The 24202-nt window shown below is 54.5% G+C and overlaps 1 protein-coding gene across 2 annotated transcripts in view; it reads left to right on the top strand.

Moving 5' to 3' along the window:
• The first annotated feature begins 7726 nt into the window (after window positions 1-7726).
• The window catches only part of CSNK2A2 (casein kinase 2 alpha 2), a 35308-nt gene continuing 18832 nt past the window's right edge, over window positions 7727-24202 (top strand). The window contains exons 1-3 of one of the 2 annotated variants that reach the window (XM_063945846.1): window positions 7727-7995; window positions 23184-23295; window positions 24021-24122. In XM_063945846.1, the coding sequence (XP_063801916.1) occupies window positions 7892-7995; window positions 23184-23295; window positions 24021-24122 (318 nt within the window). In that variant the 5' untranslated portion in view covers window positions 7727-7891. The remainder of the gene's footprint in view (window positions 7996-23183; window positions 23296-24020; window positions 24123-24202) is intronic. The other variant, XM_063945845.1, reaches the window with a different exon arrangement.

Raw genomic sequence — 24202 nt, 5'->3', positions numbered from 1 at the left:
ACCCAGGAAAGCCAATAGTCCTGCAGGCCATGTCACTGGCAAGTCTGACGAGTCCTCTCCTGCCTGGGATTCCTCCGATGCATCCTTGAGTGTAACGCCTACTGCTGCTGGCGCTGCTGTTGTTGCTGCTGGGATATCTTCATCCCAGAGGGGAAGTCGGAAGACCACTTGTACTACTTCCAGTAAGCAATTGACTGTCCAACAGTCCTTTGCGAGGAAGATGAAATATCACAGCAGTCATCCTGTTGCAAAGCGGATAACTCAGGCCTTGACAACTATGTTGGTGTTAGACGTGCGTCCAGTATCCGCCGTTAGTTCACGGGGAACTAGACAATTGCTTGAGGTAGTGTGCCCCCGTTACCAAATACCATCTAGGTTCCACTTCTCTAGGCAGGCGATACCGAGAATGTACACGGACGTCAGAAAAAGACTCACCAGTGTCCTAAAAAATGCAGTTGTACCCAATGTCCACTTAACCACGGACATGTGGACAAGTGGAGCAGGGCAAACTCAGGTCTACATGACTGTGACAGCCCACTGGGTAGATGTATTGCCTCCCGCTGCAAGAACAGCAGCGGCGGCACCAGTAGCAGCATCTCGCAAACGCCAACTCGTTCCTAGGCAGGCTACGCTTTGTATCACCACTTTCCATAAGAGGCACACAGCTGAGAACCTCTTACGGGAACTGAGGAACATCATCGCAGAATGGCTTACCCCAATTGGACTCTCCTGGGGATTTGTGACATCGGACAACGCCAGCAATATTGTGCGTGCATTACATGTGGGCAAATTCCAGCACATCCCATGTTTTGCACATACCTTGAATTTGGTGGTGCAGACTTATTTAAAAAACGACAGGGGCGTGCAAGAGATGCTGTCGGTGGCCAGAAGAATTGCGGGCCACTTTCGGCGTACAGGCACCGCGTACAGAAGACTGGAGCACCACCAAAAACACCTGAACCTGCCCTGCCATCATCTGAAGCAAGAGGTGGTAACGAGGTGGAATTCAACCCTCTATATGCTTCAGAGGATGGAGGAGCAGCAAAAGGCCATTCAAGCCTATACATCTGCCCACGATATAGGCAAAGGAGGTGGAATGCACCTGTCTCAAGCGCAGTGGAGAATGATTTCAACGTTGTGCAAGGTTCTGCAACCTTTTGAATTTGCCACACGTGAAGTCAGTTCAGACACTGCCAGCCTGAGTCAGGTCATTCCCCTCATCAGGCTTTTGCAGAAGAAGCTGGAGGCATTGAAGGAGGAGCTAAAACAGAGCGATTCCGCTAGGCATGTGGGACTTGTGGATGGAGCCCTTCATTCGCTTAACCAGGATTCACGTGTGGTCAATCTGTTGAAATCAGAGCACTACATTTTGGCCACCGTGCTCGATCCTAGATTTAAAACCTACCTTGGATCTCTCTTTACGGCAGACACAAGTCTGCAGAGGTTTAAAGACCTGCTGGTGAGAAAATTGTCAAGTCAAGCGGAACGCGACCCGTCAACATCTCCTCCTTCACATTCTCCCGCAACTGGGGGTGCGAGGAAAAGGCTACGAATTCCGAGCCCACCCGCTGGCGGTGATGCAGGGCAGTCTGGAGCGACTGCTGATGCTGACATCTGGTCCGGACTGAAGGACCTGCCAACGATTACTGACATGTCGTCTACTGTCACTGCATATGATTCTCTCACCATTGAAAGAATGGTGGAGGATTATATGAGTGACCGCATCCAAGTAGGCACGTCAGACAGTCCGTACGTATACTGGCAGGAAAAAGAGGCAATTTGGAGGCCCTTGCACAAACTGGCTTTATTCTACCTAAGTTGCCCTCCCTCCAGTGTGTACTCCGAAAGAGTGTTTAGTGCCGCCGCTCACCTTGTCAGCAATCGGCGTACGAGGTTACTTCCAGAAAATGTGGAGAAGATGATGTTCATTAAAATGAATTATAATCAATTCCTCCATGGAGACATTCACCAGTAGCAATTGCCTCCAGAAAGTACACGGGGACCTGAGATGGTGGATTCCAGTGGGGACGAATTAATAATCTGTGAGGCGGGGGATGTACACAGTGAAAGGGGTGATGAATCGGACGATGATGATGAGGTGGACATCTTGCCTCCGTAGAGCCAGTTTGTGCAAGGAGAGATTGATTGCTTCTTTTTTGGTGGGGACCCAAACCAACCAGTCATTTCAGTCACAGTCGTGTGGCAGACCCTGTCGCTGAAATGATGGGTTCGTTAAAGTGTGCATGTCCTGTTTTTACAACATAAGGGTGGGTGGGAGGGCCCAAGGACAATTCCATCTTGCACCTCTTTTTTCTTTCATTTTTCTTTGCGTCATGCGCTGTTTGGGGAGTATTTTTTTGAAGGGCCATCCTGCGTGACACTGCAGTGCCACTCCTAGATGGGCCAGGTGTTTGTGTCGGCCACTAGGGTCGCTTAGCTTAGTCACACAGCTACCTCATTGCGCCTCTTTTTTTCTTTGCGTCATGTGCTGTTTGGGGAGTATTTTTTTGAAGGGCCATCCTGCATGACACTGCAGTGCCACTCCTAGATGGGCCAGGTGTTTGTGTCGGCCACTAGGGTCGCTTAGCTTAGTCACACAGCTACCTCATTGCGCCTCTTTTTTCTTTGCGTCATGTGCTGTTTGGGGAGTATTTTTTTGAAGGGCCACCCTGCGTGATACTGCAGTGCCACTCCTAGATGGGTCAGGTGTTTGTGTCGGCCACTAGGGTCGCTTAGCTTAGTCACACAGCTACCTCATTGCGCCTCTTTTTTTCTTTGCGTCATGTGCTGTTTGGGGAGTATTTTTTTGAAGGGCCATCCTGCGTGACACTGCAGTGCCACTCCTAGATGGGCCAGGTGTTTGTGTCGGCCACTAGGGTCGCTTAGCTTAGCCATCCAGCGACCTCGGTGCAAATTTTAGGACTAAAAATAATATTGTGAGGTGTGAGGTGTTCAGAATAGACTGAAAATGAGTGGAAATTATGGTTATTGAGGTTAATAATGCTATGGGATCAAAACGACCCCCAAATTCTATGATTTAAGCTGTTTTTTTAGGGTTTTTTGAAAAAAAACACCCGAATCCAAAACACACCCGAATCCGACAAAAAAAATTCGGTGAGGTTTTGCCAAAACGCGTCCGAACCCAAAACACGGCCACGGAACCGAACCCAAAACCAAAACACAAAACCCGAAAAATTTCAGGTGCACATCACTAGTAGAATATAGTGTATATGTATAGTATAGTGTATAGTATGTAGTGTATAGAATATAGGGTATACGTATAGTATAGTGTATAGTATGTAGTGTATAGTATATAGGGGGTCATTCTGATCCGATCGCACGCTGCAGTTTTTCACAGCGTAGCGATCGGCTCAGAACTGCTCATGCGCTGGCGCCACAGGCAGAGGCGGTCGATGGTCGGGAGGGGTCGAAACGGCGGCGTCTGGCCACAGTTTCGTGGCGCCGTCCAGCCAACGCAGGTGTGGCCGGACCGTGAGGGGAGTGGCCCACAGCGGCTGCATGACGTCACACGCAGCCACTGCGGGCCGGGGATCGATGAGTAGCGTGCTGGTTCAGGATCTACTCTTGCAGTGCAAAGGCATCGTCGCTGTGTGATGCCTTTGCACTTCTGCTGGGTGGGGGCGGCACTGACATGCGGAGCGGACTATCCCTGTGCTGGGCGTCTCCCCGCATGACTGAGTTCTTGATCGTAGCTGTGGTAAATATAGCACAGCTACGATCAACTTGGAATGACCCCCATAGTGTATATGTATAGTAGTGTATAGTATATAGTGTATATTTATAGAATGTAGTTTATAGTATGTAGTGTATAGAATATAGTGTATATGTATAGTATAGTGTATAGTATGTAGTGTATAGAATATAGTGTATATGTATAGTATATAGTGTATATGTATAGTATGTAGTGTATAGTATGTAGTATGTAGTGTATATGTATAGTATGTAGTGTATATGTATAGTATGTAGTGTATAGTATATAGTGTATATGTATAGTATGTAGTGTATAGTATATAGTATGTAGTGTATATGTATAGTATGTAGTGTATATGTATAGTATGATAGTATGTAGTGTATAGTATATAGTGTATATGTATAGTATGTAGTGTATAGTATATAGTATGTAGTGTATATGTATAGTATGTAGTGTATAGTGTATAGTATGTAGTGTATAGAATATAGTGTATATGTATAGTATGTAGTGTATAGTATGTAGTATGTAGTGTATATGTATAGTATGTAGTGTATATGTATAGTATGTAGTGTATAGTATAAAGTGTATTGTATGTACTGTATAGTATATAGTATGTAGTGTATAGTATGTGGAGTATATGTTTAGTATAATATAGTGTATAATATGTACAGTTGGAGGGTGTGATGTAGTGTATATGTATAGTGGCCCTCATTCCGAGTTGTTCGCTCGGTAAATTTCTTCGCATCGCAGCGTTTTTCTGCTTAGTACGCATGCGCAATGTTCGCACTGCGACTGCGCCAAGTAATTTTGCTATGAAGATAGTTTTTTTACTCACGGCTTTTTCTTCGCTCCGGCGATCGTAGTGTGATTGACAGGAAATGGGTGTTACTGGGCGGAAACACGGCGTTTTATGGGCGTGTGGATAAAAACGCTACCGTTTCCGGAAAAAACGCGGGAGTGGCTGGAGAAACGGAGGAGTGTCTGGGCGAACGCTGGGTGTGTTTATGACGTCAAACCAGGAACGACAAGCACTGAACTGATCGCAGATGCCGAGTAAGTCTGAAGCTACTCTGAAACTGCTAAGTAGTTTGTAATCGCAATATTGCGAATACATCGTTCGCAATTTTAAGAAGCTAAGATTCACTCCCAGTAGGCGGTGGCTTAGTGTGAGCAACTCTGCTAAATTCGCCTTGCGAGCGATCAACTCGGAATGAGGGCCAGTGTGTAGACTGGAGTTAGTATGTGCCATGTAAGTGTGTGATAATGGGGCAGTGGGAGGTGATGCTTCTGCCGGTCACCGCTGGGAGCGCTGCTGGGTATGTAGTGTATAGGGTGTAACATAGTAACATAGTATCTGAGGTTGAAAAAAGACAATTGTCCATCGAGTTCAACCTATTTGTGGTGTCCTATGCATGATGATTTGACTAAAATTTCTGACTGATGCTGCTGTCAGCCATTGCATTTTATCCCTATTTATAGTAACTATAATGCATGACTATGCACCATACCCCTGGATATCCTTTTCCAATAGGAATTTATCTAACCCATTCTTAAAGGTGTTGACAGATTCCGCCATTACAACTCCCTCGGGCAGGGAATTCCAAACACGTATTGTCCTTACCGTGAAAAAGCCTTTACGCCGTATTGTGCGGAATCTCCTCTCCTCTAACCTGAGCGAGTGTCCACGAGTCCTCTGTGTTGATCTAACCAAAAACAGGTCCCGCGCAAGCTCTGTGTATTGTCCCCTTATATATTTGTAGATGTTGATCATATCCCCTCTTAGTCTCCGCTTTTCCAATGTAAACATGCCTAGTCTTTCAAGTCTTTCCTTGTATTCCATCGTCTCCATGCCCTTAATTAGTTTGGTCGCCCTCCTCTGTACCTTTTCAAGCTCCAGGATATCCTTTTTGTAGTACGGTGCCCAGAACTGTACACAGTATTCAAGGTGTGGCCTCACTAGTGATTTATATAACGGGAGTATAATACTCTCGTCCCTAGCATCAATACCCCGTTTTATGCATGCTAATATCTTATTAGCCTTCTTTGTTGCAGTCCTACTTTGGATACTACTTCTTAGCTTGCTATCTATGAGGACACCTAAGTCCTTTTCCAGTACAGAATCCCCTAATTTTACCCCATTTAGTAGGTAGGTGTAATTTTTGTTCTTGTTACCACAGTGCATTACCTTACACTTGTCTGTGTTGAAGCGCATTCTCCATTTGGCTGCCCATGCTTCTAATTTAACTAAGTCGTTCTGAAGAGACTCGGCATCCTCCTCTGTATTTATAGCCTTACACAATTTGGTATCATCTGCAAAAATTGACACCATGCTCTCTAGACCTTCTGTTAGGTCGTTAATGAAAATATTGAACAATAGCGGTCCTAATACTGAGCCTTGCGGCACACCACTTAGCACTTCAGTCCAAGTTGAAAAAGATCCATTAACCACAACGCGCTGCTTCCTATTATCTAACCAGTTTTTGACCCAAGTGCATATTGTGCTTCCTAGCCCTGATTCTTGTAGCTTGTATATAAGTCTCATGTGTGGTACAGTATCGAACGCTTTGGCAAAGTCTAAAAAGATTACATCCACGTCTTTACCCTGATCTAGGTTTGCGCTTACTGTTTCATAAAAGCCAAGTAAGTTGGTTTGACAGGATCTGTCCTTCATAAACCCATGTTGATTCCTTTTAATGACCTTATTGGTTTCAAGGAACTTCTGAATACTATCTCTTAGAATACCTTCCAATACTTTCCCCACTATAGATGTAAGACTAACTGGTCTATAATTACCTGGTTCAGCTTTACTTCCCTTTTTGAATATAGGCACTACTTCCGCTATACGCCAGTCTTTGGGAACCATACCTGATATAACTGAATCCTCAAAGATCAAAGATAGTGGTTTTGCCAGTTCAGAGTGAAGCTCCATTAGAACCCTTGGATGAATACCATCGGGCCCTGGTGATTTATTAATCTTTAAATGTTTTAATCGGTCGGTGTAGTGTGTGAGAATGGGGGCAGTGGGAGGTGATGCTTCTGCCGGTCACTGCTGGGGGCGCTGCTGGGTATGTAGTGTATAGGGTGTAGTGTGTGAGAATGGGGGCAGTGGGTGGTGATGCTGCCGCCGGCCACCGCTGGGGAGTGCTGCTGGGTATGTAGTGTAAGTGTATAGGGTGTAGTGTGTGAGAATGGGGGCAGTGGGTGGTGATGCTGCCGCCGGCCACCGCTGGGAGCGCTGCTGGGTATGTAGTATATAGGCTGTAGTGTGTGAGACTAGGGGCATTGGGTGGTGATAATGCTGCTGGTCACCGCTGGGGGTGCTGCTGGGTATGTAGTGTATAGGGTGTAGTGTGTGAGAATGGGGGCAGTGGGAGGTGATGCTGCCGCCGGTCACCACTGGGGGCGCTGCTGGGTATGTAGTGTATAGGGTGTAGTGTGTGAGAATGGGGGCAGTGGGTGGTGATGCTGCCGCCAGTCACCGCTGGGGGCGCTGCAGGGTATGTACTGTATAGGGTGTAGTGTGTGAGACTAGGGGCATTGGGTGGTGAAAATGCTGCCGGTCACAACTGGGGGTGCTGTTGGGTATGTAGTGTATAGGGTGTAGTGTGTGAGACTAGGGGCATTGGGTGGTGAAAATGCTGCCGGTCACCGCTGGGGGTGCTGTTGGGTATGTAGTGTATAGGGTGTAGTGTGTGAGAATGGGGGCAGTGGGTGGTGATGCTGCCGCCGGCCACCGCTGGGGGCGCTGCTGGGTATGTAGTGTATAGGGTGTAGTTTGTGAGAATGGGGGCAGTGGGTGGTGATGCTGCCGCCGGTCACCGCTGGGGGAGCTGCTGGGTATGTAGTGTATAGGGTGTAGTGTGTGATGCTGCCGCCGGTCACCGCTGGGGGCGCTGCTGGGTATGTATAGGGTGTAGTGTGTGATGCTGCAGCCGGTCACCGCTGGGGGCGCTGCTGGGAGGTAGTACAATGACAGGTGCTGCGCTTTCTCCTCCCGGCCGCTGGGTGTCGCTGTGCGCTGCCTCCCCCGGTCCCTCCCCGTCACTCTGTCCCGGAAGCCTGTGATCCCGGCCCGGCCTGGCTGTGCTCTGTGCAGCCGCCCCCCACCTCCTGCGTGCGGCCCTCCGCCGCCTGCCTAGTTCGGGGCTGCGGGGCCTGACCTCCCGCCTTCCCTCAGTCATGCCGGGCCCTCAGGCCGGGAGCAGAGCCCGGGTCTACGCCGATGTCAACACCCTGAGGAGCCGCGAGTACTGGGACTACGAGGCGCACGTCCCCAACTGGGGGTAACCGGGGAAGAGGGGGGTGTATGTGTACCCAGAGAGAGGGGAGGGGGTGTTTGTGTACCCAGAGAGAGGGAGGGGGGAGTGTGTGTACCCAGAGAGAGGGAGGGGGTGTATGTGTACCCAGAGAGTGGGAGGGGAGGGGGTGTATGTGTACCCAGAGAGTGGGAGGGGAGGGGGTGTATGTGTACCCAGAGAGTGGGAGGGGAGGGGGTGTATGTGTACCCAGAGAGTGGGAGGGGAGGGGGTGTATGTGTACCCAGAGAGTGGGAGGGGAGGGGGTGTATGTGTACCCAGAGAGAGAGGGAGGGGGTGTATGTGTACCCAGAGAGAGGGAGGGAGGGGGTGTATGTGTACCCAGAGAGAGGGAGGGGGTGTATGTGTACCCAGAGGGAGGGGAGGGGGTGTATGTGTACCCAGAGAGAGGGAGGGGAGGGGGTGTATGTGTACCCAGAGAGAGAGAGAGAAGGAGGGGGTGTATGTGTACCCAGAGAGAGAGAGAAGGAGGGGGTGTATGTGTACCCAGAGAGAGAGAGAAGGAGGGGGTGTATGTGTACCCAGAGAGAGAGAGAAGGAGGGGGTGTATGTGTACCCAGAGAGAGGGGGGGGGTGTATGTGTACCCAGAGAAAGAGAGAGAAGGAGGGGGTGTATGTGTACCCAGAGAGAGGGAGGGGAGGGGGGAGTGTTGTACCCAGGGAAAGAGAGGGGGGTGGGGGGTGTATGTGTACCTAGAGAGGGGAGGGGGTGTATGTGTACCCAGAGAGAGAGAGAAGGAGGGGTGTGTACCCAGAGAGAGAGAGGAGGAGGGGGTGTATGTGTACCCAGAGAGAGGAGGAGGGGGTGTATGTGTACCCAGAGAGAGGGAGGGGGTGTATGTGTACCCAGAGGGAGGGGAGGGGGTGTATGTGTACCCAGAGGGAGGGGAGGGGGTGTATGTGTACCCAGAGAGAGGGAGGGGAGGGGGTGTATGTGTACCCAGAGAGAGAGAGAGAAGGAGGGGGTGTATGTGTACCCAGAGAGAGAGAGAAGGAGGGGGTGTATGTGTACCCAGAGAGAGAGAGAGAAGGAGGGGGTGTATGTGTACCCAGAGAGAGAGAGAAGGAGGGGGTGTATGTGTACCCAGAGAGAGAGAGAGAAGGAGGGGGTGTATGTGTACCCAGAGAGAGAGAGAGGGGGGGTGTATGTGTACCCAGAGAAAGAGAGAAGGAGGGGGTGTATGTGTACCCAGAGAGAGGGAGGGGAGGGGGGAGTGTTGTACCCAGGGAAAGAGAGGGGGGTGGGGGGTGTATGTGTACCTAGAGAGGGGAGGGGGTGTATGTGTACCCAGAGAGAGAGAGAAGGAGGGGGTGTATGTGTACCCAGAGAGAGAGAGGAGGAGGGGGTGTATGTGTACCCAGAGAGAGGAGGAGGGGGTGTATGTGTACCCAGAGAGAGAAGGAGGGGATGTATGTGTACCCAGAGAGAGAGAGAAGGAGGGGTGTATGTGTACCCAGAGAGAGAGAGAAGGAGGGGGTGTATGTGTACCCAGAGAGAGAGAGAAAGAGGGGGTGTATGTGTACCCAGAGAGAGGGAGGGGAGGGGGTGTATGTGTACCCGGGGAGGGGGGAGTGTGTGTACCCAGGGAAAGAGAGGGGGGTGGGGGGTGTATGTGTACCCAGAGAGAGAGAGAGGGAGGGGGTGTATGTGTACCCAGAGAGAGGGAGGGGAGGGGATGTATGTGTACCCAGAGAGAGGGAGAGAGAAGGAGGGGGTGTATGTGTACCCAGAGAGAGAGAGGAGGGGGTGTATGTGTACCCAGAGAGAGGGAGGGGAGGGGGTGTATGTGTACCCGGGGAGGGGGGAGTGTGTGTACCCAGGGAAAGAGAGGGGGGTGGGGAGTGTATGTGTACCCAGAGAGAGAGAGGGAGGGGGTGTATGTGTACCCAGAGAGAGAGAGAAGGAGGGGGTGTATGTGTACCCAGAGAGAGGAGGAGGGGGTGTATGTGTACCCAGAGAGAGGGAGGGGAGGGGATGTATGTGTACCCAGAGAGAGGGAGAGAGAAGGAGGGGGTGTATGTGTACCAAGAGAGTGGGAGGGGAGGGGGTGTATGTGTACCCAGAGAGTGGGAGGGGAGGGGGTGTATGTGTACCCGGGGAGGGGGTGTATGTGTACCCCGAGAGTGGGAGGGGAGGGGGTGTATGTGTACCCGGGGAGGGGGGAGTGTGTGTACCCAGGGAAAGAGAGGGGGGTGGGGGGTGTATGTGTACCCAGAGAGAGAGAGGGAGGGGGTGTATGTGTACCCAGAGAGAGGGAGGGGAGGGGGTGTATGTGTACCCAGAGAGAGAAGGAGGGGGTGTATGTGTACCCAGAGAGAGAGAGAGAAGGAGGGGGTGTATGTGTACCCAGAGAGAGAGAGAGAAGGAGGGGGTGTATGTGTACCCAGAGAGAGAGAGAAGGAGGGGGTGTATGTGTACCCAGAGAGAGGGAGGGGAGGGGGTGTAAGTGTACCCGGGGAGGGGAGAGTGTGTGTATCCAGGGAAAGAGAGGGGGGTGGGGGGTGTATGTGTACCCCGAGAGAGAGAGGGAGGGGGTGTATGTGTACCCAGAGAGAGGGAGGGGATGTATGTGTACCCAGAGAGAGAGAGAAGGAGGGGGTGTATGTGTACCCAGAGAGAGAGAGAAGGAGGGGGTGTATGTGTACCCAGAGAGAGAGAGAAGGAGGGGGTGTATGTGTACCCAGAGAGAGAGAGAGAGAAGGAGGGGGTGTATGTGTACCCAGAGAGAGAAGGAGGGGGTGTATGTGTACCCAGAGAGAGAGAGAAGGAGGGGGTGTATGTGTACCCAGAGAGAGAGAGAAGGTGGGGGTGTATGTGTACCCAGAGAGAGGGAGGGGGTGTATGTGTACCCAGAGAGAGAAGGAGGGGGTGTATGTGTACCCAGAGAGAGAAGGAGGGGGTGTATGTGTACCCAGAGAGAGGGAGGGGATGTATGTGTACCCAGAGAGAGGGAGAGAGAAGGAGGGGGTGTATGTGTACCCAGAGAGAGAGAGAGAAGGAGGGGGTGTATGTGTACCCAGAGAGAGGGAGGGGAGGGGGTGTATGTGTACCCAGAGAGAGGGAGGGGAGGGGGTGTATGTGTACCCAGAGAGAGAAGGAGGGGGTGTATGTGTACCCAGAGAGAGAGAGAGAAGGAGGGGGTGTATGTGTACCCAGAGAGAGAGAGAAGGAGGGGGTGTATGTGTACCCAGAGAGAGAGAGAAAGAGGGGGTGTATGTGTACCCAGAGAGAGAGAGAGAGAGAGAAGGAGGGGGTGTATGTGTACCCAGAGAGAGGGAGGGGGTGTATGTGTACCCGGGGAGGGGGGGAGTGTGTGTACCCAGGGAAAGAGAGGGGGGTGGGGGGTGTATGTGTTCCCAGAGAGAGAGAGAGGGAGGGGGTGTATGTGTACCCAGAGAGAGGGAGGGGAGGGGATGTATGTGTACCCAGAGAGAGGGAGAGAGAAGGAGGGGGTGTATGTGTACCCAGAGAGTGAGAAGGAGGGGTTGTATGTGTACCCAGAGAGAGAAGGAGGGGGTGTATGTGTACCAAGAGAGAGAGGAGGGGGTGTATGTGTACCCAGAGAGAGAGAGGAGGGGGTGTATGTGTACCCAGAGAGAGAGAGAAGGAGGGGGTGTATGTGTACCCAGAGAGAGAGAGAAGGAGGGGGTGTATGTGTACCCAGAGAGAGAGAGAGAAGGAGGGGGTGTATGTGTACCCAGAGAGAGAGAGGAGGGGGTGTATGTGTACCCAGAGAGAGAGAGGAGGGGGTGTATGTGTACCCAGAGAGAGATAGGAGGGGGTGTATGTTTACCCAGAGAGAGAGATAGAAGGAGGGGGTGTATGTGTACCCAGCGAGAGAGGGAGGGGGTGTATGTGTACCCAGCGAGAGAGGGAGGGGGTGTATGTGTACCCAGCGAGAGAGGGAGGGGTGTATGTGTACCCAGCGAGAGAGGGAGGGGAGGGGGTGTATGTGTACCCAGCGAGAGAGGAGGGGGTGTATGTGTACCCAGAGAGAGAGAGAAGGAGGGGGTGTATGTGTACCCAGAGAGAGAGACAAGGAGGGGGTGTATGTGTACCCAGAGAGAGAGAGAGGAGGGGGGTGTATGTGTACCCAGAGAGAGGAGGGGGTGTATGTGTACCCAGAGAGAGAGAGAGGAGGGGGTGTATGTGTACCCAGAGAGAGATAGAAGGAGGGGGTGTATGTGTACCCAGAGAGAGATAGAAGGAGGGGGTGTATGTTTACCCAGAGAGAGAGATAGAAGGAGGGGGTGTATGTGTACCCAGCGAGAAAGGGAGGGGTGTATGTGTACCCAGCGAGAGAGGGAGGGGAGGGGGTGTATGTGTACCAAGAGAGAGAGGAGGGGGTGTATGTGTACCCAGAGAGAGAGAGAAGGAGGGGGTGTATGTGTACCCAGAGAGAGAGAGAAGGAGGGGGTGTATGTGTACCCAGAGAGAGAGAGGAGGGGGTGTATGTGTACCCAGAGAGAGAGAGAGGAGGTGTATGTGTACCCAGAGAGAGATAGGAGGGGGTGTATGTTTACCCAGAGAGAGAGAGATAGAAGGAGGGGGTGTATGTGTACCCAGCGAGAGAGGGAGGGGGTGTATGTGTACCCAGCGTGAGAGGGAGGGGTGTATGTGTACCCAGCGTGAGAGGGAGGGGTGTATGTGTACCCAGCGAGAGAGGGAGGGGAGGGGGTGTATGTGTACCCAGCGAGAGAGGGAGGGGGTGTATGTGTACCCAGCGAGAGAGGGAGGGGGTGTATGTGTACCGAGAGAGGGAGGGGAGGGGGTGTATGTGTTCCCAGAGAGAGAGCGAGGGGAGGGTGCGTGTGTGTACCCAGAGAGAGAGAGCGAGGGGAGGGGGGCGTATGTGTACCCAGAGAGAGGGGAGGGGGGAGTGTGTGTTCCCAGAGAGAGGGAGGGGGTGTATGTGTACCCAGAGAGAGGAAGGGGGTGTATGTGTACCCAGAGAGAGGGATGGGAGGGGGTGTATGTGTACCCAGAGAGGGAGGGGAGGGGGCGTGTGTGTACCAAGAGAGAGGGAGGGGGCGTGTGTGTACCCAGAGAGAGAGGGGAGGGGGCGTGTGTGTACCCAGAGAGAGAGGGGGCGTGTGTGTACCCAGAGAGAGAGGGGAGGGGGCGTGTGTGTACCCAGAGAGAGAGGGGAGGGGGGGGTGTACCCAAAGAGAGAGGGGAGGGAACGTGTGTGTACCCAAAGAGAGAGGCGAGGGGGCGTGTGTGTACCCAGAGAGAGAGAGATGGGAGAGGGCGTATGTGTACCCACAGAGAGATCGAGGGGAGAGGGCGTATGTGTACCCGGAGAGAGAGCGAGGGGAGGGGGCGTATGTGTTCCCAGAGAGAGAGAAGGGGATTGTATGTGTACTCAGAGGGGGAGGGGGGCTATGTGTACCCAGAGAGAGAGAGGGGAGGTGGATATGTGTTCCCAGAGAGAGGGGAGGAGGGTGTGTGTGTGTTCCCAGAGAGAGAGAGAGAGGGATTGGAGGGGGTTGTATGTGTTGCCAGAGAGGGAGGAGTGTTCCCAGAGAGGGAGGGGAGGAGGGTGTGTGTGTTCCCAGAGAGGAGGGGGGGGGGGGGTGTTCCCAGAGAGAGAGAGAAGGGGGGGGGGGTGTTCCCAGAGAGAGAGAGAAAGGGGGGGGTGTTCCCAGAGAGAGAGAGGGGGGGGGGGTGTTCTCAAAGAAAGGGGAAGGGGTTGTTTGTGTACCCAGAGAGAGAGAGGGGAGGGGTGTGTATGTGTACCCAGAGAGAGAGGTGAGGGGTGTGTATGTGTACCCAGAGAGAGAGGGAAGGGGGGGGTGTATGTGTACCCAGAGAGAGAGGGAAGGGGGGGTGTACCCAGAGAGGGTGTGTGTGTATGCGTACCTAGAGAGAGAGAGAGGGGAGGGGGTGTATGTGTATCCAAAGGGGGGGTGGAGGTGTATGTGTACCCAGAGAGAGAGGGGAGGGGTGTATATGTGTACCCAGAGGGGGAGGGGTGTGTATGTGTACCCAGAGAGAGAGGGGAGGGTGGTGTATGTGTACCCAGAGAGAGAGGGGAGGGTGGTGTATCTGTACCCAAAGAGAGAGAGGGGAGGGTGGTGTATGTGTACCCAGAGAGAGAGAGAGGGGAGGGTGGTGTATGTGTACCCAGAGAGAGAGAGGGGAGGGTGGTGTATGTGTATCCAGAGAGAGAGAGAGAGGGGGGGCGTATTTGTACCCAAATAGAGAGAGGGGATGTATGTGTACCCATAGAGAGGGGGGGGGGTATATGTGCCCGCGGGGGGGGGGGGGGGATGTATGTGTACCCAGAGACAAGGGGGGGGGGGGTGTATGTGTACCCAGAGAGAGGGGAAGGGGGGGGCTGTATGTGTACCTAGAGAGAGAGGGAGGGGGTGTATGTGTACCCAGAGAGGGAGGGGGTGTATGTGTACCCAGAGAGAGGGAGGGGGGGTGTTTGTGTACACAGAGAGACAGGGGAGGGGGTGTTTGTGTACCTAGAGATAAAGTGGGGGGTTCTATGTGTACCCAAAGAGAGAGGGGGGGGTGTGTATGTGTACCCAGAGAGAGAGAGGGGGGGTGTATGTGTACCCAGAGGGGAGGGGGGGGGGGGGTGTTCTCAGGGAGGGGGTGTGTGTGTGTGTGTTTCCAGCAGAGAGGGAGTCGAGGGGGTGTGTGTTCCCGGAGAGAGAGGGAGGGGGGTGTATGTGTACCCAGAGAGAGGGGAGGGGGGTGTATGTGTTCCCAGAGAGAGGGGAGGGGGGTGTATGTGTTCCCAGAGAGAGGGGAGGGGGGTGTATGTGTACCCAGAGAGGGGAGGGGGTGTATGTGTACCCAGAGGGAGAGGGAGGTTTATGTGTACCCAGAGAGAGAGAGAGAGGGGAAGGTGGTGTATGTGTACCCAGAGAGAGAGAGGGGAAGGTGGTGTATGTGTATCCAGAGAGAGGGGAGGGGGGTGTATGTGTACCCAGAGAGAGGGGAGGGGGGTGTATGTGTACCCAGAGAGAGAGAGAGGAGGGTGGTGTATGTGTACCCAGAGAGAGGGGAGGGTGGTGTATGTGTACCCAGAGAGAGAGAGGGGAGGGTGGTGTATGTGTACCCAGAGAGAGAGAGAGGGGAGGGTGGTGTATGTGTACCTAGAGAGAGAGGGGAGGGTGGTGTATGTGTACCCAGAGAGAGAGAGAGAGGGGAGGGTGGTGTATGTGTATCCAGAGAGAGAGAGAGGGGGCGTATTTGTACCCAAATAGAGAGAGGGGATGTATGTGTACCCATAGAGAGGGGGGGTGTATGTGTACCCAGAGACAAGGGAAGGGGGGGTGTATGTGTACCCAGAGAGAGGGGAAGGGGGGCTGTATGTGTACCTAGAGAGAAAGAGGAAAGGGGGTGTATGTGGTACCCAGAGAGAGAGGAGGGGGGGGGGGGTGTACGTGTACACAGAGAGACAGGGGCGGGAGTGTTTGTGTACCTAGAGATAAAGGGGGGGGGGGTCTATGTGTACCCAAAGAGAGAGGGAGGGAGGGGGGGGGGGGTGTATGTGTACCCAGAGAGAGAGGGGGGGTGTATGTGTACCCAGAGGGGAGGGGGTGTGTGTGTTCTCAGGGAGGGAGTGGAGGGGGGGTGTGTGCTCCCAGAGAATGAGGGAGAGGAGGGGGTGTGTGTTCCCGGAGAGGGAGGGGAGGGGAGGGGGTGGGGGGTTGTTCACAGAGAGGGAGGGGGGGGGGGGTGTTCCCAGAGAGGGAGGGGAGGGGGTGTTCCCAGAGAGAGAGGGAGTGGAGGGGGTGTTCCCAGAGAGAGAGGGAGGGGAGGGGGGGTGTTCCCAGAGAGAGAGGGGGAGGGGGGGTGTTACCAGAAAGGGAGGGAGGGGGGGGGTGTTCCCAGAGGGAGGGAGGGGGGGGTGTTCCCAGAGAGAGGGGGGGGGGGTGTTCCCGAATGGAGGTGTGTGTGTGTGTTCCCAGGGGGAGGTTGTGTGTGTGTGTTCCCAGAGGGAGGGGAGGGGTGTGTGTGTACCCATAGAGAGATGGGGGGGTGTATGTGTACCTATAGAGAGATGGGGGGGGGGGGTTTGTATGTGTACCCATAGATGGTGGAGGGGGGGGATGTATGTGTACCCATAGATGGAGGAGAGGGGGGGGGGGTGTATGTGTACCCATAGAGAGATAGGAGGGGAATGTATGTGTACCCAGAGAGAGATGGGAGGTGGGGTGTATGTGTACCCAGAGAGAGATGGGAGGGGGGGTGTATGTGTACCCAGAGAGACATGGGAGGGGGGGGGGGGTATGTGTACCTAGAGAGAAAGAGGGAAGGGGGTGTATGTGTACCCAGAGAGGGGTAGGGGTGTATGTGTACCCAGAGAGGTGTGTGTGTGTGTGTGTGTGTGTGTGTGTGTGTGTGTGTGTGTGTGTGTGTGTGTGTACCCATAGAGAGGGGAGGGGTGTACCCATAGAGAGGGGATGGGGGTGTACCTAGAGAGAGAGGGGAGGGGGATGTATGTGTACCCATAGAGAGGGGAAGGGGGTTGTATGTGTACCCATAGAGAGGGGAGGGTGGTGTATGTGTACCCATAGAGAGGGGAGGGTGGTGTATGTGTACCCATAGAGAGGGGAGGGGGGTGTATGTGTACCCAGAGAGAGGGGTGAGGGGGGTGTATGTATACGCAGAGAGAGGGGTGAGGAGGTGTAGGTGTACCTGGTGAGAGGGGGGCTTATTTGTACACAGAGAGAGTAAGGGGAGGGTGGTGTATGTGCACCCAGAGAGAGAGAGAGAGAGAGGGGAGGGTGGTGTGTGTGTACCCAGAGAGAGGGAGGGGAGGGTGGTGTATGTGTACCCAGAGAGAGGGAGGGGAGGGTGGTGTATGTGTACCCAGAGAGAGGGAGGGGAGGGTGGTGTATGTGTACCCAGAGAGAGGGAGGGGAGGGTGGTGTATGTGTACCCAGAGAGAGGGAGGGAAGGGTGGTGTATGTGTACCCAGAGAGAGGGAGGGGAGGGTGGTGTATGTGTACCCAGAGAGAGGGAGGGGAGGGTGGTGTATGTGTACCCAGAGAGAGAGAGGGGAGGGTGGTGTATGTGTACTGAGAGGGAGGGGAGGGTGGTGTATGTGTAACCAGAGAGAGGGAGGGGAGGGTGTGTATGTGTACCCAGAGGGGAGGGGGTGTGTGTGTTCTCAGGGAGGGAGGGGAGGGGGTGTGTGTGCTCCCAGAGAATGAGGGAGAGGAGGGGGTGTGTGTTCCCGGAGAGGGAGGGAGGGGAGGGGGGGGTTCCCAGAGAGAGAGGGAGGGGAGGGGGTGTTCCCAGAGAGAGAGGGAGGGGGGGGGGGTGTTCCCAGAGAGAGGGGGAGGGGGGGTGTTACCAGAAAGGGAGGGGAGGGGGTGTGTGTTCCCAGAGGGAGGGGGGGGGGGGTGTTCCCAGAGAGGGAGGGGGGGGGTGTTCCCAGAGAGGGGGGGGGGGGGGGTGTTCCCGAATGGAGGTGTGTGTGTGTGTGTGTGTGTGTGTGTGTGTTCCCAGGGGGAGGTTGTGTGTGTGTGTTCCCAGAGGGAGGGGAGGGGTGTGTATGTGTACCCATAGAGAGATGGGGGGGGTGTATGTGTACCTATAGAGAGATGGGGGGGGGGGGTTGTATGTGTACCCATAGATGGAGGAGGGGGGGGGATGTATGTGTACCCATAGATGGAGGAGGGGGGGGGGGTGTATGTGTACCCATAGAGAGATAGGAGGGGAATGTATGTGTACCCAGAGAGAGATGGGAGGTGGGGTGTATGTGTACCCAGAGAGAGATGGGAGGGGGGGTGTATGTGTACCCAGAGAGATATGGGAGGGGGGGGGGGGGGGTATGTGTACCTAGAGAGAAAGAGGGAAGGGGGTGTATGTGTACTCAGAGAGGGGTAGGGGTGTATGTGTACCCAGAGAGGTGTGTGTGTGTGTGTGTGTGTGTGTGTGTGTGTGTGTGTGTGTGTGTACCCATAGAGAGGGGAGGGGTGTACCCATAGAGAGGGGAGGGGGGTGTACCTAGAGAGAGAGAGGGGAGGGGGGTGTATGTGTACCCATAGAGAGGGGAAGGGGGTTGTATGTGTACCCATAGAGAGGGGAGGGTGGTGTATGTGTACCCATAGAGAGGGGGCAGGGGGGTGTATGTGTACCCAGATAGAGGGGTGAGGGGGGTGTATGTATACGCAGAGAGAGGGGTGAGGAGGTGTAGGTGTACCTGGTGAGAGGGGGGCTTATTTGTACACAGAGAGAGTAAGGGGAGGGTGGTGTATGTGCACCCAGAGAGAGAGAGAGGGGAGGGTGGTGTGTGTGTACCCAGAGAGAGGGAGGGGAGGGTGGTGTGTGTACCCAGAGAGAGGGAGGGGAGGGTGGTGTATGTGTACCCAGAGAGAGGGAGGGGAGGGTGGTGTATGTGTACCCAGAGAGAGGGAGGGGAGGGTGGTGTATGTGTACCCAGAGAGAGGGGAGGGTGGTGTATGTGTACCCAGAGAGAGAGAGAGGGGAGGGTGGTGTATGTGTACTGAGAGGGAGGGGAGGGTGGTGTATGTGTAACCAGAGAGAGGGAGGGGAGGGTGGTGTATGTGTAACCAGAGAGAGGGAGGGGAGGGTGGTGTATGTGTAACCAGAGAGAGAGGGAGGGGAGGGTGGTGTATGTGTAATCAGAGAGAGGGAGGGGAGGGTGGTGTATGTGTACCCAGAGAGAGGGAGGGAGGGAAGGGGGTGTATGTGTAACCAATAAGAGGGGGGGGGGGGGTTGTATGTGTAACCAGAAAGAGGGAAGGGGGTGTATGTGTACCCAGAGAGAGGGAGGGAAGGGGTGTATGTGTAACCAGAGAGAGGGGAGGGGGGTGTATGTGTAACCAGAGAGAGGGGAGGGAGTGTATGTGTACCCAGAGAGAGAGGAGGGGGTGTACCCAGAGAGAGGGGAGGGGGAGTATGTGTACCCAGAGAGAGGGGAGGGGGTGTATGTGTACCCAGAGAGAGGGGAGGGGGGTGTATGTGTACCAAGAGAGAGGGAAGGGGGGGGGGGGTGTATTTGTACCCAGAGAAAGAGGGAAGGGGGTGTATGTGTACCCAGAGAGGGGCAGGGGTGTATGTGTACCCAGAGAGGGGTGTGTGTGTGTACCCATAGAGAGGGGAGGGGTGTACCCATAGAGAGGGGAGGGGGGGGTGTACCTAGAGAGAGAGGGGAGTGGGGTGTATGTGTACCCATAGAGAGGGGAAGACGGTTGTATGTGTACCCATAGAGAGGGGAGGGTGGTGTATGTGTATCCATAGAGAGGGGAGGGGGGTGTATGTGTACCCAGCGAGAGGGGTGAGGGGGGTGTATGTATACGCAGAGAGAGGGGGGAGGGGGTGTAGGTGTACCTGGGGAGAGGGGGGCTTATATGTACACAGAGAGAGTAAGGGGAGGGTGGTGTATGTGCACCCAGAGAGAAAGAGAGGGGGGAGGGTGGTGTATGTGTACCCAGAGAGAGGGACGGGAGGGTGGTGTATGTGTACACAGAGAGAGGGAGGGGAGGGTGGTGTATGTGTACCCAGAGAGAGGGAGGGGAGGGTGGTGTATGTGTACCCAGAGAGAGGGAGGGGAGGGTGGTGTATGTGTACCCAGAGAGAGGGAGGGAGGGAAGGGGGTGTATGTGTAACCAGAAAGAGGGGGGGGAGGGGTTGTATGTGTAACCAGAAAGAGGGAAGGGGGTGTATGTGTACCCAGAGAGAGGGAGGGAAGGGGGTGTATGTGTACCCAGAGAGAGGGAGGGAAGGGGGTGTATGTGTAACCAGATAGAGGGGAGGGAGTGTATGTGTACCCAGAGAGAGGAGAGGTGGAGTATGTGTACCCAGAGAGAGGGGAGGGGGTGTATGTGTACCCAGAGAGAGGGGAGGGGGTGTATGTGTACCCAGAGAGAGGGGAGGGGGTGTATGTGTAACCAGAAAGTAGGGTAGGGAGTGTGTGTGTGTGTGTGTGTGTGTGTGTACCCAGAAAGAGGGGAGGGTGTGTGTGTACCCAAAGAGGGAGGAGTGGGGTCTATGTGTACCCAGGGAGAGAGAGAGAGGGGAGGGGGGTGTATGTGTACCCAGAAGAGGGAGGGGGGTGTATGCGTACTCGGGGGGAGAGAGAGGGGAGGGGTGTGTGTGCATACCCTGAAGGACAGGGGAGGTGGGGGGGGGTAATGTGTACCCAGAGAGAGAGGGGGGAGGTCTATGTGTAACCAAAGAGAGAGAGGGGAGCGGGGGTGTATGTGTACCCAGAAAGAGAGCGAGAGGAGAAGGGAGGTGTGTGCACCTAGAGAGAGAGAAGAGAGGGTGTTTGTGTACCCAGAGAGAGGAAATAGGGGGGGGGGGGGGTGTATGTGTACCCAGAGAGAGGGGAGTGAGTGTGTATGTGTACCCAGAGAGAGGGGAGTGGGGATGTATGTGTACCCAGGGAGAGGTGAGTGGGGGTGTATGTGTACCCAGGGAGAGGGGAGTGGGGGTGTATGTGTACCCAGGGAGAGGGGAGTGGGGGTGTATGTGTACCCAGGGAGAGGGGAGTGGGGGTGTATGTGTACCAAGAGAGAAGAGGGGAGTGGGGGTGTATGTGTACCAAGAGAGAAGAGGGGAGGGGCGGTGTTCGTGTACCCAGAGAGAGGAGGTGGGGGGGTGTACGTGTACCCAGAGAGAGGAGGTGGGGGGGTGTACGTGTACCCAGAGAGAAAGGGAGAGGGGAGGGTGTACGTGTACCCAGAGAGAGAGAGAGAGCGTGTGGAGGGCGGTGTATGTGTACCCAGAGAGTGTGTGGAGGGGGGTGTATGTGTACTCAGAGAGTGTGTGGAGGGGGGTGTATGTGTACCCAGAGAGTGTGTGGAGGGGGGTGTATGTGTACCCAGAGAGAGTGTGGAGGGGGGTGTATGTGTACCCAGAAAGAGAGAGAGGAGAAGGGAGGTGTGTGTACCCAGAGAGAGAGGAGAGAGGGTGTTTGTGTACCCAGAGAGAGAGAGAGGAGGGGGTTATGTGTACCCAGAGAGAGAGTTTAGAGGGGGGTGTATGTGTACCCAGAGAGAGGGGAGGGGGGTGTATGTGTACCAAGAGAGAGGGAAGGGGGGGGTATAGTTGTACCCAGAGAAAGGAGGGGGGTGGGGTGTACGTGTACCCAGAGAGAGGAGGGGGGGTGCACGTGTACCCAGAGAGAGCGAGCTTGTGGAGGGGGGTGTATGTGTACCCAGAGAGAGTGTGGAGGGGGGTGTATGTGTACCCAGAGAGAGTGTGGCGGGGGGTGTATGTGTAGCCATAGAGAGAGGGTAGGGCGGTGTATGTGTACCCAGAGAGAGTGTGGAGGGGGATGTATGTGTACCCATATAGAGAGGGGAGGGGGAGGGAAGGGTATGTGTACCCAGTGAGAGATGGGAGGGGGGAATGTATGTGTACCGAGAGTTAGAGGGGAGAGGAGTGTATGTGTTTCCAGATAGGGAGGGAAGGGGAGCGTATCAGTACCCAGACAGAGTGAGCCATGAGCTATCCCTTCCCTGCTACTACTGAGGGATGAGCTATCCCTTCCCTGCTACTACTGAGGGATGAGCTATCCCTTCCCTGCTACTACTGAGGGATGAGCTATCCCTTCCCTGCTACTACTGAGGAATGAGCTATCCCTTCCCTGCTACTACTGAGGGATGAGCTATCCCATCCCTGCTACTACTGAGGGATGAGCTATCCCTTCCCTGCTACTACTGAGGGATGAGCTATCCCTTCCCTGCTACTACTGAGGAATGAGCTATCCCTTCCCTGCTACTACAAAGGAATGAGCTATCCCTTCCCTGCTACTACTGAGGAATGAGCTATCCCTTCCCTGCTACTACTGAGGGATGAGCTATCCCTTCCCTGCTACTACTGAGGAATGAGCTATCCCTTCCCTGCTACTGCTGAGGAATGAGCTATCCCTTCCCTGCTACTACAAAGGAATGAGCTATCCCTTCCCTGCTACTACTGAGGAATGAGCTATCCCTTCCCTGCTACTACTGAGGAATGAGCTATGCCTTCCCTGCTACTACTGAGGAATGAGCTATGCCTTCCCTGCTACTGCTGAGGAATGAGCTATCCCTTCCCTGCTACTACTGAGGAATGAGTTATGCCTTCCCTGCTACTGCTGAGGAATGAGCTATCCCTTCCCTGCTACTACAAAGGAATGAGCTATCCCTTCCCTGCTACTACTGAGGAATGAGCTATCCCTTCCCTGCTACTACTGAGGAATGAGCTATGCCTTCCCTGCTACTACTGAGGAATGAGCTATGCCTTCCCTGCTACTGCTGAGGAATGAGCTATCCCTTCCCTGCTACTACTGAGGAATGAGTTATGCCTTCCCTGCTACTGCTGAGGAATGAGCTATCCCTTCCCTGCTACTACTGAGGAATGAGCTATCCCTTCCCTGCTACTACTGAGGAATGAGCTATCCCTTCCCTGCTACTGCTGAGGAATGAGCTATCCCTTCCCTGCTACTGCTGAGGAATGAGCTATCCCTTCCCTGCTACTGCTGAGGAATGAGCTATCCCTTCCCTGCTACTACTGAGGAATGAGCTATCCCTTCCCTGCTACTGCTGAGGAATGAGCTATCCCTTCCCTGCTACTACAAAGGAATGAGCTATCCCTTCCCTGCTACTACTGAGGAATGAGCTATCCCTTCCCTGCTACTACTGAGGAATGAGCTATGCCTTCCCTGCTACTACTGAGGAATGAGCTATGCCTTCCCTGCTACTGCTGAGGAAGGAGCTATGCCTTCCCTGCTACTGCTGAGGAATGAGCTATCCCTTCCCTGCTACTACTGAGGAATGAGCTATCCCTTCCCTGCTACTACTGAGGAATGAGCTATCCCTTCCCTGCTACTGCTGAGGAATGAGCTATCCCTTCCCTGCTACTGCTGAGGAATGAGCTATCCCTTCCCAGTTACTACTGAATTGCCTCCGTTTCGAGTCATCCTGTCATCAAGAGTGTAAGAAACCCTGTGCGCCCCCCCCAGCTTCTGCCTGCACTGAGTACTGAGCACCTCCGCGTTACATCTCATGTAGGCCAATTACTGTGCCAAACTAGATAAACTATCAGTCCCTACCCAGGCTAATATACTTGTTTCCACTGATGACATCACAGGATGCGGTATAGGGTGCCTGGAATCCTTTAGTCACCCCTGAAGACATGGTTTGGGCTGACTGTTGATCTGTCTTCTTCACAGGAACCAGGAGGACTATCAGCTGGTGAGGAAGCTGGGACGTGGTAAATACAGCGAGGTGTTTGAAGCTATAAACATCACTAACAATGAGAGAGTCGTGGTTAAGATCCTTAAGGTGACCAGCTCCCCATCCTCTACCCCTGTCCAGTGCCGCGTTTTCTGCAGCCAAAGCCACGCGTCTTCTGCTCCCATGCTCGGTGCTGCTCCTTCTGTCCCCTCCCCAGCTCTGTCTTCTCCTATCCGGAGCCGCTTCTTCTGCCCCCTTCCTGCCGACGCGTCTTCTTCCCCCTCCCTGGCGCTACATCTTCTGCCCCCTCCCCAGCTCTGTCTTCTCTGCCCCCTCTCCACTGCTACACCTTTCTGCCCCCTCCCCAGCGCCGCGTCTTCTGCCCCCTCCCTGGCGATGTGTCTTCTGCCCGCTTCCCAGGCGCCGCACCTTCTGCCCGCTCCCCAGCTCTGTCTTCTCTGCCCCCTCCCCGGAGCCGCTTCTTCTGCCCCCTCCCTGCCGACGCGTCTTCTTCCCCCTCCCTGGCGCCACATCTTCTGCCTCCTCCCTGGCGCCACATCTTCTGCCCCCTCCTCAGCTCTTGCTCTGCCTGCTTCCCAGGCGCCGCACCTTCTGCCCCCTTCCCAGGCTCCGCACCTTCTGCCCTCTTCCCAGGCTCCGCACCTTCTGCCCCCTTCCCAGGCGCCCGCACCTTCTGCCCCCTTCCCAGGCGCCCGCACCTTCTGCCCCCTTCCCAGACGCCCGCACCTTCTGCCCCCTCCCAAGCTCTTTCGACAACCTCTCCCAGAGTCTCCTCAAAAGAATGAAATGCTTAATATCTGATGTTTTTGTAGCCAGTGAAGAAGAAGAAGATAAAGCGGGAGGTGAAGATCTTAGAGAACCTGCGTGGCGGCACAAACATCATCCGGCTCCTGGACACTATTAAGGACCCTGTGGTAAGTTGTGTAGGTCTGACCTCAGTGGTCAGGCTGGCGGACATTATGCTCTCCTGGTATGAGTGACCAGTGCTCGGGGT

Source organism: Pseudophryne corroboree, chromosome 11, assembly GCF_028390025.1.
Source record: "Pseudophryne corroboree isolate aPseCor3 chromosome 11, aPseCor3.hap2, whole genome shotgun sequence".
NCBI classification, from domain to species: Eukaryota; Metazoa; Chordata; class Amphibia; order Anura; family Myobatrachidae; genus Pseudophryne; species Pseudophryne corroboree.
This window is presented reverse-complemented; position numbering and strand designations above follow the sequence as displayed.